The sequence below is a fragment of the Varanus komodoensis genome, unplaced genomic scaffold (assembly GCF_004798865.1).
Source record: "Varanus komodoensis strain SLA01 unplaced genomic scaffold, ASM479886v1 scaffold141, whole genome shotgun sequence".
NCBI lineage: Eukaryota > Metazoa > Chordata > Lepidosauria > Squamata > Varanidae > Varanus > Varanus komodoensis.
Genome location: NW_025335413.1, coordinates 41,226 through 52,811, shown reverse-complemented (window position 1 = coordinate 52,811; position 11,586 = coordinate 41,226). Strand labels below are relative to the sequence as shown.

Sequence of the window (11,586 nt, the reverse complement as noted above, 5' to 3'; positions counted from 1 at the left end):
GGGAGAAGCAGCGCCAGCACTTCCGGCGGTTCTGCTACCAGGAGGCCGAGGGGCCCCGGGGGGCCTACAGCCGGCTGCAGGAGCTTTGCCAGGGGTGGCTGAAGGTCGAGCGGCACTCCAAGGAGCAGATCCTGGAGCTGCTGATCCTGGAGCAGTTCCTGACCATCCTGCCGCCGGAGATCCAGAGCTGGGTCAGGGACGTTGGCCCAGAGACCTGCGCCCAGGCAGTGGCCCTGGCCGAAGATTTCCTCCTGAGGCAGCCGGAGGTGGAGGAGCAAGACCATCAGGTGAGACCCTTTGGTCATGTTGTCCGTGTGTCACCCGGAGCCACAAGCATCAGTTCCAGGGCTGGGAAAGACATGTTGTGCCCGGCCTCATCGGTCCAAAACCCCTAAAACAAGGCGTAATCAGGATGGCTGGTTGTCCATGAGACATGCACCCTGCAGGAGGTTGCCTGGGTTCACACAAGCGATAAGGCTTCACAGTGTGCCACCCAGGATGGGTTGTTATGTCCCGCAAACACTGTCTCCACCTTCAGGAGCTTTGTGGGCAGACCTTTCCAGGAGATCCAGCCCACATCATCTGCCACTTGAGGCCCTCACATGTTTTCCCAGCTGCTTCTGCATCTTCGTGTTTCTTTTTCTTTCTTCAACAAACTCCTTTGGGAGGCAAAGATGGAATCGTGCAGTACCATGCGCTGCTTGCAGCTGGCCATCTAAAAGCACCTTCCATCCCTTGCATCTAGCTGACTTGGTGCTCCAGATGTTTTGGCCCACAAGTCTCAGGAACCACCACCATTTCCTGTGCTGGTGAGAACATCTGGAGTGCCAGAAGCCACCCACCTTGATCTAGTCCTTTCCCATCTCCTCTTATGCCTTACCTTAACAGGGTCCTCTCTGCTACATTTCAGGTGGGACTTGAAGAAATGGCTATGAGTTTCCCCACTGTAAGCCAAACACCTTCTGAGGTTGAGCAAAAACAGCTGGGTATGGAGGCCAAGAAGGAAGATGAGGAGGAGGCTAGACTAGCAGGTAAACAGAGCATCCTTCTGTCTTCCTTGAATCCCCAGAAGCACCTATGGCGATTTCAATCCATGTACTGGCGAACGTACAGGGCTGTTTCTTTTAATAGCACAAAGAAAGATGATAACCATTCTAGTCAGAGGAGCTAAAATGGACCAACTAGATGTCCAAAAGTCATACAAAGCATGACAAGCTGATTCCAAAATCCTGGGCTGGATGGAGCTGGGCTGTTGAATCTCTTCCACTCCAAGGGCCGCATTCCATTTCTGAGAAGCTCTTGGGGGTGGTGCCTTCCAGTGGTGGGTGGGGCCAAAGGTAAAAGGGGTGGGACCAAAATATGTCAAATGCCAGAATATCATCACTTGTAATTGTTGATTAATTGTTGCTTTCGTTGTTTTTTTATGATCTGGGTTGAGTGATCCTTTGGCCCCTCAGACACTGGGATTCTTTGGATTTGGAGAGCCGAGGTTGATAACAGAGCTCCAACTTCGGAGCTGGCACCCTGGTCAGCTAGTGTGGAAAGCGCTACTCCAACTGCTTCTTCCAGGCCAGAAAGTGTGGAAAGCGCTACTCCTACTAAGTTAGGAGTAGAGGGATATTCCAGGGGATACGGTAGGGAGGATTCCAAGGTTGCCAGGATAGGACCTGTCTTAGCAGCCCTCCAGTCTCCTTCCCTCTCCATCTAAGATTCTGCAGCCACACAGGGGAGATCAGCCAACTGGAGGAGCAGTGAGATAAAGTTCACCCCCTCACACCTTCCAATCTGCACGAGATGCTCATAAATATCCAAGTTTGGAGACTCGTAGGAAGCACAGAGAGTGCCACCAGCAGGACTGTGCCCTCATTGGACTGATGGACCAAATCATTTGTCTCATTTCTCCCACAGGTAAAAGGTGGCTGGGTGTCCTCGGGGAGGAAAAATATCCATTGGAAGATTCTGAGCATGTGGGATCATGTGAATTGGCAGGGGAGAGAGCAGAAGAGCACTGTTCCTCATGTAGTGAGCAAGAAAATGCCTTGGAGGGTCAAGACTGGCCAAATGAAACCCCCACAGCAGAGCATGTGGATGAATCTGCTTCTTGTGGGGCTGATTACAAGGACTTCAGTGAAACTGCTGACCAGCAGGGAATCCACAGTGTTAAGAAACCAAATGCATACAGTGTTTGTGGGAAAAGTTGCAGCCAGAATGCAGATCTTCTTCTTAATCAGAGAACTCACACTGGAGGAAAACCACAGAACAAGTGTTTAATTTGTGGGAAATCCTTCCTCTATAGCTCAGATCTTATAATTCATCATGGAATCCACACAGGAGAAAGACCATATGAATGTCCTGACTGTGGCAAAAGATTCAGCCGGGGCTCAGACCGTAATCGTCATCAGAGAATCCACACTCAAGAAAAGCTATACAAATGCCTGGTGTGTGGGAAGTGCTTCCTTTATAGCTCAGACCTCATCATTCATCAGAGAATCCACACTGGAGAGAGACCTTATGAATGCTTGGACTGTGGGAAAAGGTTCAGTTGCAGTTCAGATCGTAATCGTCATCAAAGAATCCACACTGGGGAGAAACCATACATATGCTTGGACTGTGGGAAAAGGTTCAGCCAGAAGGTTCACCTTAACAGGCATCGTCGTATTCATATGGGGGAAAAAACGTATACATGTCCAGACAGTTTGGGTGTCAGCTGATGCTTCCTTGTATGCTAGAACATGCACTCATTCCATTGTGTGATGTTAATTTCCTTAGGTACATTCTCCTTTGATTAAACTGTTGACCGTGGGCAAGGTAGTTCTGAGCTTACATGTCCCAGATCCCCACTCAGTTCTTTCCTTCTCTGTCAAGTCTTTTTCCAATTTAATTTGCTTCATTTTCTGCTTTCAAACTTTACTTTGTCCCCTCCAGGAATTCATCCTTTTGGGATTCTCTTTTTTCTCCAACAAATAAAGGGGTGGTTGATTGTACATGAATATGTTTGTTGGGTTCTAATATTCAGAGCAAGCAGGGTGACAAGGGGATGAAAAGGAGATAATGCTTTTCAATTTGTAAACAGAAAAGTGCTTTGAAGGTTCAGGATGAAACTCATCCTGTGAACAGTGGGTGATTCTTCTCCGAGTGGGGCTAGTGATAAGGATTTCCAAGAAAGCCACTTTGCATCGAAGAATCCACACCAGCAAGAGGAGAAGCACTTTCCAAGTTTATTGGGTGAGCTTCATCCCAGGTTTGGGTTCCCCTAAAAATAAAAAAAAAATCCTATTAGAGGAAAGCCACAGAAGGGCTGGTTTAGCAGAGAAAGCTTTCTTTGTAGTTCTGAGCTGGTCATTCATCACAGAATCTATGCCACCAAGAGAACATCCAGTTCTTAGTGTGCGGGGGAAACTTTGTTTCAAATCCTCTATAGGCATTGAAGAATGGACTCAGGAGAGAAACCTTCAAGTTCATCAGAGAATGCACACAAGAGAGAAGTTGCATGAATGCCCCTCTTGTGGGAAAGGATTCCTGGAACAGTTCAGGCTGCATGTGCCACCCGAGAATTCACACTGGGGAGAAATTCTTTGAATGCTCAGAATGCAGGGAAGGGTTGTGCTGAAAAATCTACCTTAATAGCCATCAGAGAATCCACAGCAACAAGGCATGCAGGGAAAGGGGAAGTGTGATGTCACGGCATAACAGAGGCATTTGGAAGGGAGAAAATGCATCAATGAGTGGGTATACAGAAATGTGACAACACTGCAGGGTGTGATTTTAACAACAAAAAGACACATCTAGAAGAGATTTCTAACTTGCTTTCTAGTGAGCTCCTGTGGGAAATAGTACCTATGAAAAAGTATCTTCTAATTTTTATTGTTTTGTGGATTCAGCTATGTTGTATATGCTGGTTTTGCTGTTATTTTTGCTAAGGCTTTTTCAAAATTTTGCATTTGTCTATCACAGGGCTGCAGAAGCCAGGTCTGGGGGCCGAACAGGCTAGCAGGGTTGCACGAGAAGCAGCCAGACTGTTTGGTCCATGCAGCTCACTCTCGTCAGCACGGGCTCCAGCAACGGACCAGAGTGAAGAAGTTCTTCCTAACTCCATTTGGAGAGGCCCGTTATCAGATTTCAAGATTTCTTCCAGTGAAGCCTTGGTTGCTGGCAGCACGAACTACAGCAGGCTGGTCGAACCGCAACGCAGAAGCTGCATGTCGCTCTCTGAATTTATTTTGCCTTTGCTGGCCAGGTCACCCAAGAGCCTGCCACCTGTAGGAGCCTGCTTGCAGCTCTCAAACGTTTGGCATTTACCGTATGTGACTTCCATTGAGCAAGTCCGGCCACTCCTGACTATAGCTTCCATATAGCCCAAAGTGCCTGACCCTGCCTAATCTTGCAAGCTAAGCAGGCTCAGGCCTGGTGAGAATCTGGATGGGTGACCTGAGTTTCTGATTATTTGGTTATTGCTGTAAACCACCCAGGACAGCTTCAGCTATGGGCAATGTAGAAATACTAATAATAACTAAATTATGTTGGTACTCTCTTGTGAAGAGCCAGTGTGGGCTACTGGTTAGACTGGGACCCAGGAGATCCTGGTTCTAGTCCCCAGTTGGCCATAAACCGCACCAAGTGACTCCAAGCCAGTCACTGACTTTAAGCCTAAACTACTCCACAGGCTTGTTGTGAGATAACAGAGAGGAACTTTAGTCTGCAAGCTTCTCTGACTTCCTTGCCAGAGGAACAAGTAAATATAATAATATTTGGGTCTCTTCCCTTTTGCCTTTGTCCCACACCCACCACTGGCTTGTGAGAGTTTCTCTAAAATTGGATGCAACCTTTGATTGGAAAGACATTTAGCACTTGAGAGGAACTCCTGGTCTGAATTAGTGCAAGACCAACGTCCTCCATATTCTGTCTTTTAAAATTAAATGACTCGACTGCATTTCTGTTAATGTGATCAAAATGAATGTTGTATCTTCTGACCACCAGTCGATTCACACAACTGTGGAGGGTTGTTCGCTGGAGTGAAATGTGTCTCCTTCGTACATGGGCATCAGCGTGGGTGGGTCAGCAAATTCTTGGTGCTGAAAATGGAATCTGGGTAATAAAATTCTGGACTGTGCCAGGATGCTCATCCTTGGTCATTTCACTGGGAAAGGATGGAGCGCCATCTGGGGAAAATCTTTACAAGTTCGGTGTGGCATGCCTCTCTCATGCTTGTGGATCACGAAACAGAACTGTAAATGTAGCCTGCCCTCAATTTGGATCAGGGCCACAGCATAGAGGAAAGGTGCTCAAATCTTCCTTCCTGAAGTTGCTAGTCCTCATAAAGGAAGTAATTTAACTGACCCCAATATTGGTACTCTGAAATGTTCTCCTCTGTAGCAGACTATTGGAGACATTGGAAATTCAGAAGACTGTTCAGCATCACTGTGCCTTGTGTCAGAGGAAAGCATGTTGCAGGTTGAGTGAGATAGGGGGTTTTCAACGTTTGAATGGGGAGAAAAGGTAGGAGGAAACTTTAAAAACTGAGTAAAATGACAACACACTCCAAGGAGGACGGAAGGAGTAGAAAACAAGTGAAAATCTGGGCGGTGGGAAGGAATCTTCACTTAGTTTTCCAAGTGACTAAGGGTGCAATCTGATGCATATTTAGGTGGAAACATGACTGACAATGTCCAGCATTCCTCATTTTCCTCAGCCAGCCTGAAAAAAAAATCCTACAACTTTTAGCTTTTCCAGCCAGAAAATCGTAGGACTTTTCACTATCTAGACTTGGGTAGGACTGCACCCTAAATGCGACAAATGTTGATACTTTCCTGAAAATGTATCCTGCCCTATTCCCAATGACAATCAATGCAGTGCATTGCTATCACTGGATAAATTGACATTAAAATGCACACCAGAGCCTGAGAAACACCTAATAAGTCTCTGCCCCCAAAGACTTACAATTTTTTAGAAAAGTATAGGCACCTAACATTTGCAAAGTTGTGTTCCTAAAGAGCAGAAACGAGCAAGGAAGAAGTACAGAGTTCAGCCAAAAATCTGGCAAAAAATCCAGAAGGGTTTTTCTGGATTTCATGTCCCAGGCCGTTCTGCTGCCTGAGTCCAATGGCAGAAGGGAACCTGTTCTGATTCATGAACAGGAGGTGGCACTTTCTTTCTTTAGTGCTAGCAAGGGAACGCTGTTGTCCTGCATCCGGAGGTGGCGGACTAGCTTACAGCAGGTCCAGAACGGCTGCCATGGCCTCGTGAAACATCTTGCTGGAGACCTCCAACTTCCGCTGCCCAAAGCAGGAGCAGTGCTCTGCCCCATTGCAGAGTCAGCTCTGGAAAGGTTTATCAGGCGGACTGGGAAGAAACGAAGGGGAAGCCTTTTGCTGCTCTTCGGTTTGGGAAATCCAAGAAAGCCCCAAGGTACTGTGTGTGTGAGAGATGTAGAGGAGCTGAGAAAAGGGCCAAACTCAGGGTTATTCTTTCCTCTTCATTGTTTTAAGATAAAGGCACATAACTCAGCATATCGGCAGACAAGACTATCTGCTGTTGCAAGGCGCTTTCACCTTACCCTATAAGGTACTTACCTTATATTAAGGGTGAACCTAAGAATGTCCCATCCACAACAGCCCTGCTCAACGCTTGGAAACGTAAGGCTGTGGCTAAAGTAGGACAGTTTCAGTTTAATCTTTTCTGCATCTAGGGAAGACTCTGGCTTGATTCGCTCTAGGACACATGTGTTCATCTTTCTGCTGGGCAAAGGCATTGGTAAAGCTCTCCTCTGACACCATGTTTTGAACGCATCCATTTTCTTCCTGTCTGCTTACTTCATTGCCCAGTTTTCACACCCATACATGGTGATCGGGAATACAAGAATGAGAATGATCTTGGCCTTGGTCTTTATTGCAATATCCTTACATTTGAGGATCTTTTCTAGTTCCTGCATTGCCACCCTTCCAAGTTTCCATGGTCTTCTAAATTCTTGGTCACAATCTCTGAATTGATGACTAGGCCAAAACATGCAAAATCTTGCACAATTTCCATTTCTTCATGATTGACTTAATTCTTCTGTAGTCATGAGTTTTGTTTTCTTAATGTCGAGCTGCAGTCCTGCTTTTGCACTTCATTTACTTTCATCAGGAGTTGTTTCAATATATTGCTGTTTTCTGCTGAAAAATGCTCGATGATACTATAGGAGTACATCTTTAAACCATTTGAAATTGCTTGGCGAGCAGGCTAATAAGAAAATAAGATGAGTGAATATCATGTCCCTGGAAAGGAGAAAAACAAATCAGGGCAGGAGTCTTCCTAAATGTGCCTATGAAAAACTGAATGGAAATCAGAGCAATAGAATATGTTAATTCAAAGGAGACTGATCTTATTCACAGTAATACAGGAACAGCAGCAGCGCAATGATGTTGTCGGGCATCATACTCAGGGTGGTCCTATGCATGTGCACTTAGAAGGAAGTCCCATTGATGCAACTGGTTTGACTCCCGAGTCAGGGGCTGCGCGCACACAGCCCCAGTCCAAGCAGATAACTACTGTGCATCTACAAAGATCTAGAATAGGGACTGAGAGTGAAGAATTTGTAACACTTAATCTTGATCCACGGAGCTGTGGCCAGCAAAGGACTAGGCATAACCCTGTAGGACTGCCCATAACCTTCCAAACATGGGGGGATTGTGGGCATCCTTCAGAGGGCAGGAAAAGCTTCACTTCTGCACTCCTGCTGCCCCTGCAAAGCAGATTTATTTATTTGTTTGTTTAAAGTTTTTATATGCCGTCCCCTTGCTACATAGCCTCAGGATGGCTCACAGAAATAAATAAATTAAACAATAAGAATTATGATGAAAACCTGGAAACACACTGGCTGCACAATTAAAATATATATATATAATATAATTATTATTTATATATTTATAAATAATAAATTATTATTTATATAATTATTTATATAGTATTATATAGTAATTTATATAGTATTATTTGATAATAACATTATTAAAATACTGTTTGAATAAAAAGGTCTTGGCCTGGCACCGAAAAACGAATAACGACGGCGCCCGGCGGACCTCTCTGGGGAGTTCATTCCACAGATGGGGCGCCACCGCAGATTGACAGTTGATTTCTGCGGCTGATTTCATAACTACCATGGCCAAGACGCCCCCTCCTCTCCCCCTCCCAGCCCCCAAAACCCTTTCTCTGAGGTCACTTTTGCAACCTCAGAGAAACAGCCGGTGCGGTTCCTCCTCTGCTGCCAACAGGGGGCGCACGCTTCGAGAGCAGAATCCCCGCTCTGCCGTCAGAGCTTTTCTCTCAGGTTGGGGAAAAGTTTCTTGCTCTCAGTCCTATGTACTTTAGAAAAGAAAAAAGGCATTTTTGTACTTTCTGGGAGTAAGTCTGTATAGAGGGCCATCTTTGCTAGTAATTTAAATAACTTGGAGGCAACGCTGAGATACTTGATTGGTTTACAGTAAGCCAGTGTTTATGAAAAGTGTTTCTAATTGGATTAAAAAAAATAATTAATCTCCTATCCCCTGCATATTTAGTCCAGCAGTTCCTGGAAAGACCCATCCAGGAGGGCTAGCTAGAGGTACACTGAAGTTGTATGACCCATTTTCCTGTCTCAGCATTCATAAGGTTGCACCCTAAATCGCTCTATATGGAAGCATTTGGTACCGGCGCAATAGGCAAGCGAGAGGCGCCCCTTGTTTCCTAAAAGCGAAGTCTGGGTTTTAAAATAAAGCGCGAAGGGGCATCAGTTCAGGGCACAAGCTCGCCGCCCTCCGGGTGAACTACGCTTCCCAGGAACCCTTGCGGCCGCTGAACGACCCGCCGCTCGCTCCGCTGGTTCGCGACCCGGGGAAAAGCGCCGGGGCCGCAGCTCGGAAGGCAGCGGACGCCCCCCCCCCCCCCCCGCCGGCCTCGCCGAGGCGGCCCGCTGCGGGAGGCCGGGGGCTCGGAAAGCGCCTCCCCGCCGGCGGAGCCGGCCCTTCCTGCCATGGGCCCTCCCCGGAAACAGGCTCGTTTGAATGGGCTCTTTTACCGGGAGCGGCTGCCGCTGACGCGCGGGGTTGGAAAGGGGCGGGTAAGTGCGGGGGGGGGGCTCTTTGCGACCCGCCGAAGTGGAGGGGAGCCCGGGAAGGGCGCCCCCGGCTGGCCGGACGGGTGCGAGGGCGGCGGCGAGCGCTTGCCACGGGCGGCTAGCCCGCCCTGGCCACCCCGCGCCCGGGCTCGCTCGCTTTGCAGAGCGGGCGCAGCATCGGGTCGTGCGCGGCTGGCCGGGGAAGTTCGCCGTGCCCGGTGCCGGGCTCTGGGCTCATGCCACGGTCCCGCAAGGCCGATGGCAGACAGGCAGAGGGCGGGGCGGGGCGGGGCGGGGCGGGGGGGGAGGTCGCTGGGGCGACGTATCCACGCCATGCCCGGGCTTTCAGGCGCTGTCCATGGTGCTGGAAGCCGCCCCGACTCCGCTCCAGCACCACGGACAGCTCCCTGCTCGCGGCGGCAGCGGCTGGTCTTGGCACCGCCGGCTTTGTGCCCCCCCCGCCCCCCCCCACTTTCCCCGCGATCCTTCAGACAGGCGAGATCCCAAGACTGGCGCACTGGCCGGCCCGTTTCCGTGTGCCACGTGCCGAATGGCGGGCCGTCCCTTTCAGAAGAAGGCGGGCGGGCGTGCAAAGCCATGCTGAGGTTTTATGCCAAGCCTTTTGTCCCTCAGTATCAGATCCTGCGTTTTCCAGATTGCCACCTGTTTAATCGGGCTTTGTTTTTAGTGGATCAGAGCACATCAAATGCAACCCTAACAACAAGACTGAGGGCCTAAAAAAAAAAATTAAAAGGCAATAAGGAAGAAAGGAAAGTGGGGCGGGTGACAGTCCATGGTTTTTGTCATTCCTCAAGCTTTCACTTCTAGTATTATCTACTCTGATGTGGGTGTTTGGTGGCTCTCAAAAGTCTCCTGGTGGGTGGAAATGATATTTATTTATCAAACGCTTCTATATACCATTCACTAACAAGCACCACAGGACGGTTTTACAATAAAAGCAAGACAAAATAAAATAAAATAAAGCAGAGTAGCCAATTTCCAATAAATAAAACCCACCTTAAAACCAATTAAACATGGGAAAATAGAAAGGTTTTTGCCTGGCGCTGAAAAGAATCAAGTGTTAGCACCAGGCAAACCTCTCTGAGGAGTGTATTCCATAATCGGGGCGCCACCACAGAGAAGGCCCTTCTCCGGATATAATAATAATTGTTATTGCTATAATTATTTAATTCATTTCTATACTGTCCAATAGCTGTAGCTCTCTTACCTCTTTACAGCAATTCATAAAAAGACAGATCACCACTATAATGAAATAAGGGTTTTTTCTAATGTACAACATTTAAAAACAGTCGAACGGCTAAACAATTTTAGTGGAAACTTAGACCTGTGAAAGATAGCAGTCATAAATACCTGGGAGAAGAGGGCAGTCTTAACTCAGCACTGAGAGAATGACAGAGTTGGCACCAGGTGGGCCTCAATGGGGAGAGCCACTCATATCGGGGGGCCATCCACCAAGACCTTAGGAGAGTCATCACCATCCAAAATAGACCATCTTCAACTGGGGGGACCAGAGACTTGGGCACAGCTCCTTGGTAGGCCTCATACTTTGGATGCAGAAGTTCCAAATTTCAGGTCCTGGTATTTCCACTTCAAAAGAGGATGGAGCAAACTATATAGCCTTTCCCACTCTTCTCATCTTATTGGTCGGCTTACCCAACATTAATTTTACAGGGGAGGAGGGTAGGTTGGCCATATTTGTGGCCTTCCCAAACGACACAATGGACTGTTCTACCTTCTTTCTCAACCTATTGGTCTTCTTTTCCCCAAACAGGCAGACGGTTCCTTTCCAAGCTCCATTTTCTACTTGGCTCTGTCTTCATCGCCTTGAAGGTTCTGGTGTTTTGGTTGTTGCAAGTTTAGACAACCCAGGAGAAAACCGAAATCATCTGTGGCTAATCCTGCCCTGTGAGGGCCTCCTTCTGGGATTCTGTAGGTGGAGAGAGAGAATATGGAAACAGACCAGGAGCATCACTCAGGATTCCAAGTCCAGGTGGTGTCCAAGCAGTGGGTCTCCGCAGGAATGAAAATGGAAGAGCAAAACCCAGGAGGTCTTATGCCGAAGGAGGAGTTGGCAGAAGGAGAATCGCTGTGTGACCTCCAGGCTGGAGCTTTGGGAGAATTCATGCACAGGCATGAATTAAGGGGACAAGTGAAACAGGAACCGGCCGAAAGGATCCTCCATCACTGGGATGTCCAGTGGCAGGAATTCTTGAAGATGGTGGAGTCTCCGCACTCGGGCTGGGGAGCCAGACAGTTGCCGGGGGAGCCCACACCCTGGGACGACAGCAAGGCCTTCCTGGCCTCCTTCGAGCAGGTGGCCAAGGCCTGCCAGTGGCCCAAGGAGGAGTGGGCAACTCAGCTCCTGCCGGCTCTCAGCGGAGATGCCGAGCAGGCCTTTCTCAGGCTGGAGGCCAGGGACAGAGAGGATTATGGGAAAGTGAAGGCCACCATCTTGCGATGGGACGCCCTCACCCGGGAGCGGTGGCGCCAGCACT

At 48.3% G+C, this 11,586-nt stretch overlaps 2 protein-coding genes across 2 annotated transcripts in view; one reads left to right on the top strand and one right to left on the bottom strand.

The window, feature by feature from the left end:
• LOC123020134 (zinc finger protein 883-like) overlaps window positions 1-11,586 on the top strand; it is a 163,832-nt gene that overhangs the window by 115,514 nt on the left and 36,732 nt on the right. Inside the window, exon 9 of the mRNA XM_044423557.1 lies at window positions 2,297-2,685. Coding sequence (XP_044279492.1) covers window positions 2,297-2,685 — 389 coding nt within the window. The remainder of the gene's footprint in view (window positions 1-2,296; window positions 2,686-11,586) is intronic.
• The window catches only part of LOC123020135 (zinc finger protein 239-like), a 69,986-nt gene that overhangs the window by 28,130 nt on the left and 30,270 nt on the right, over window positions 1-11,586 (bottom strand). The gene's annotated exons all lie outside the window — the stretch shown is intronic.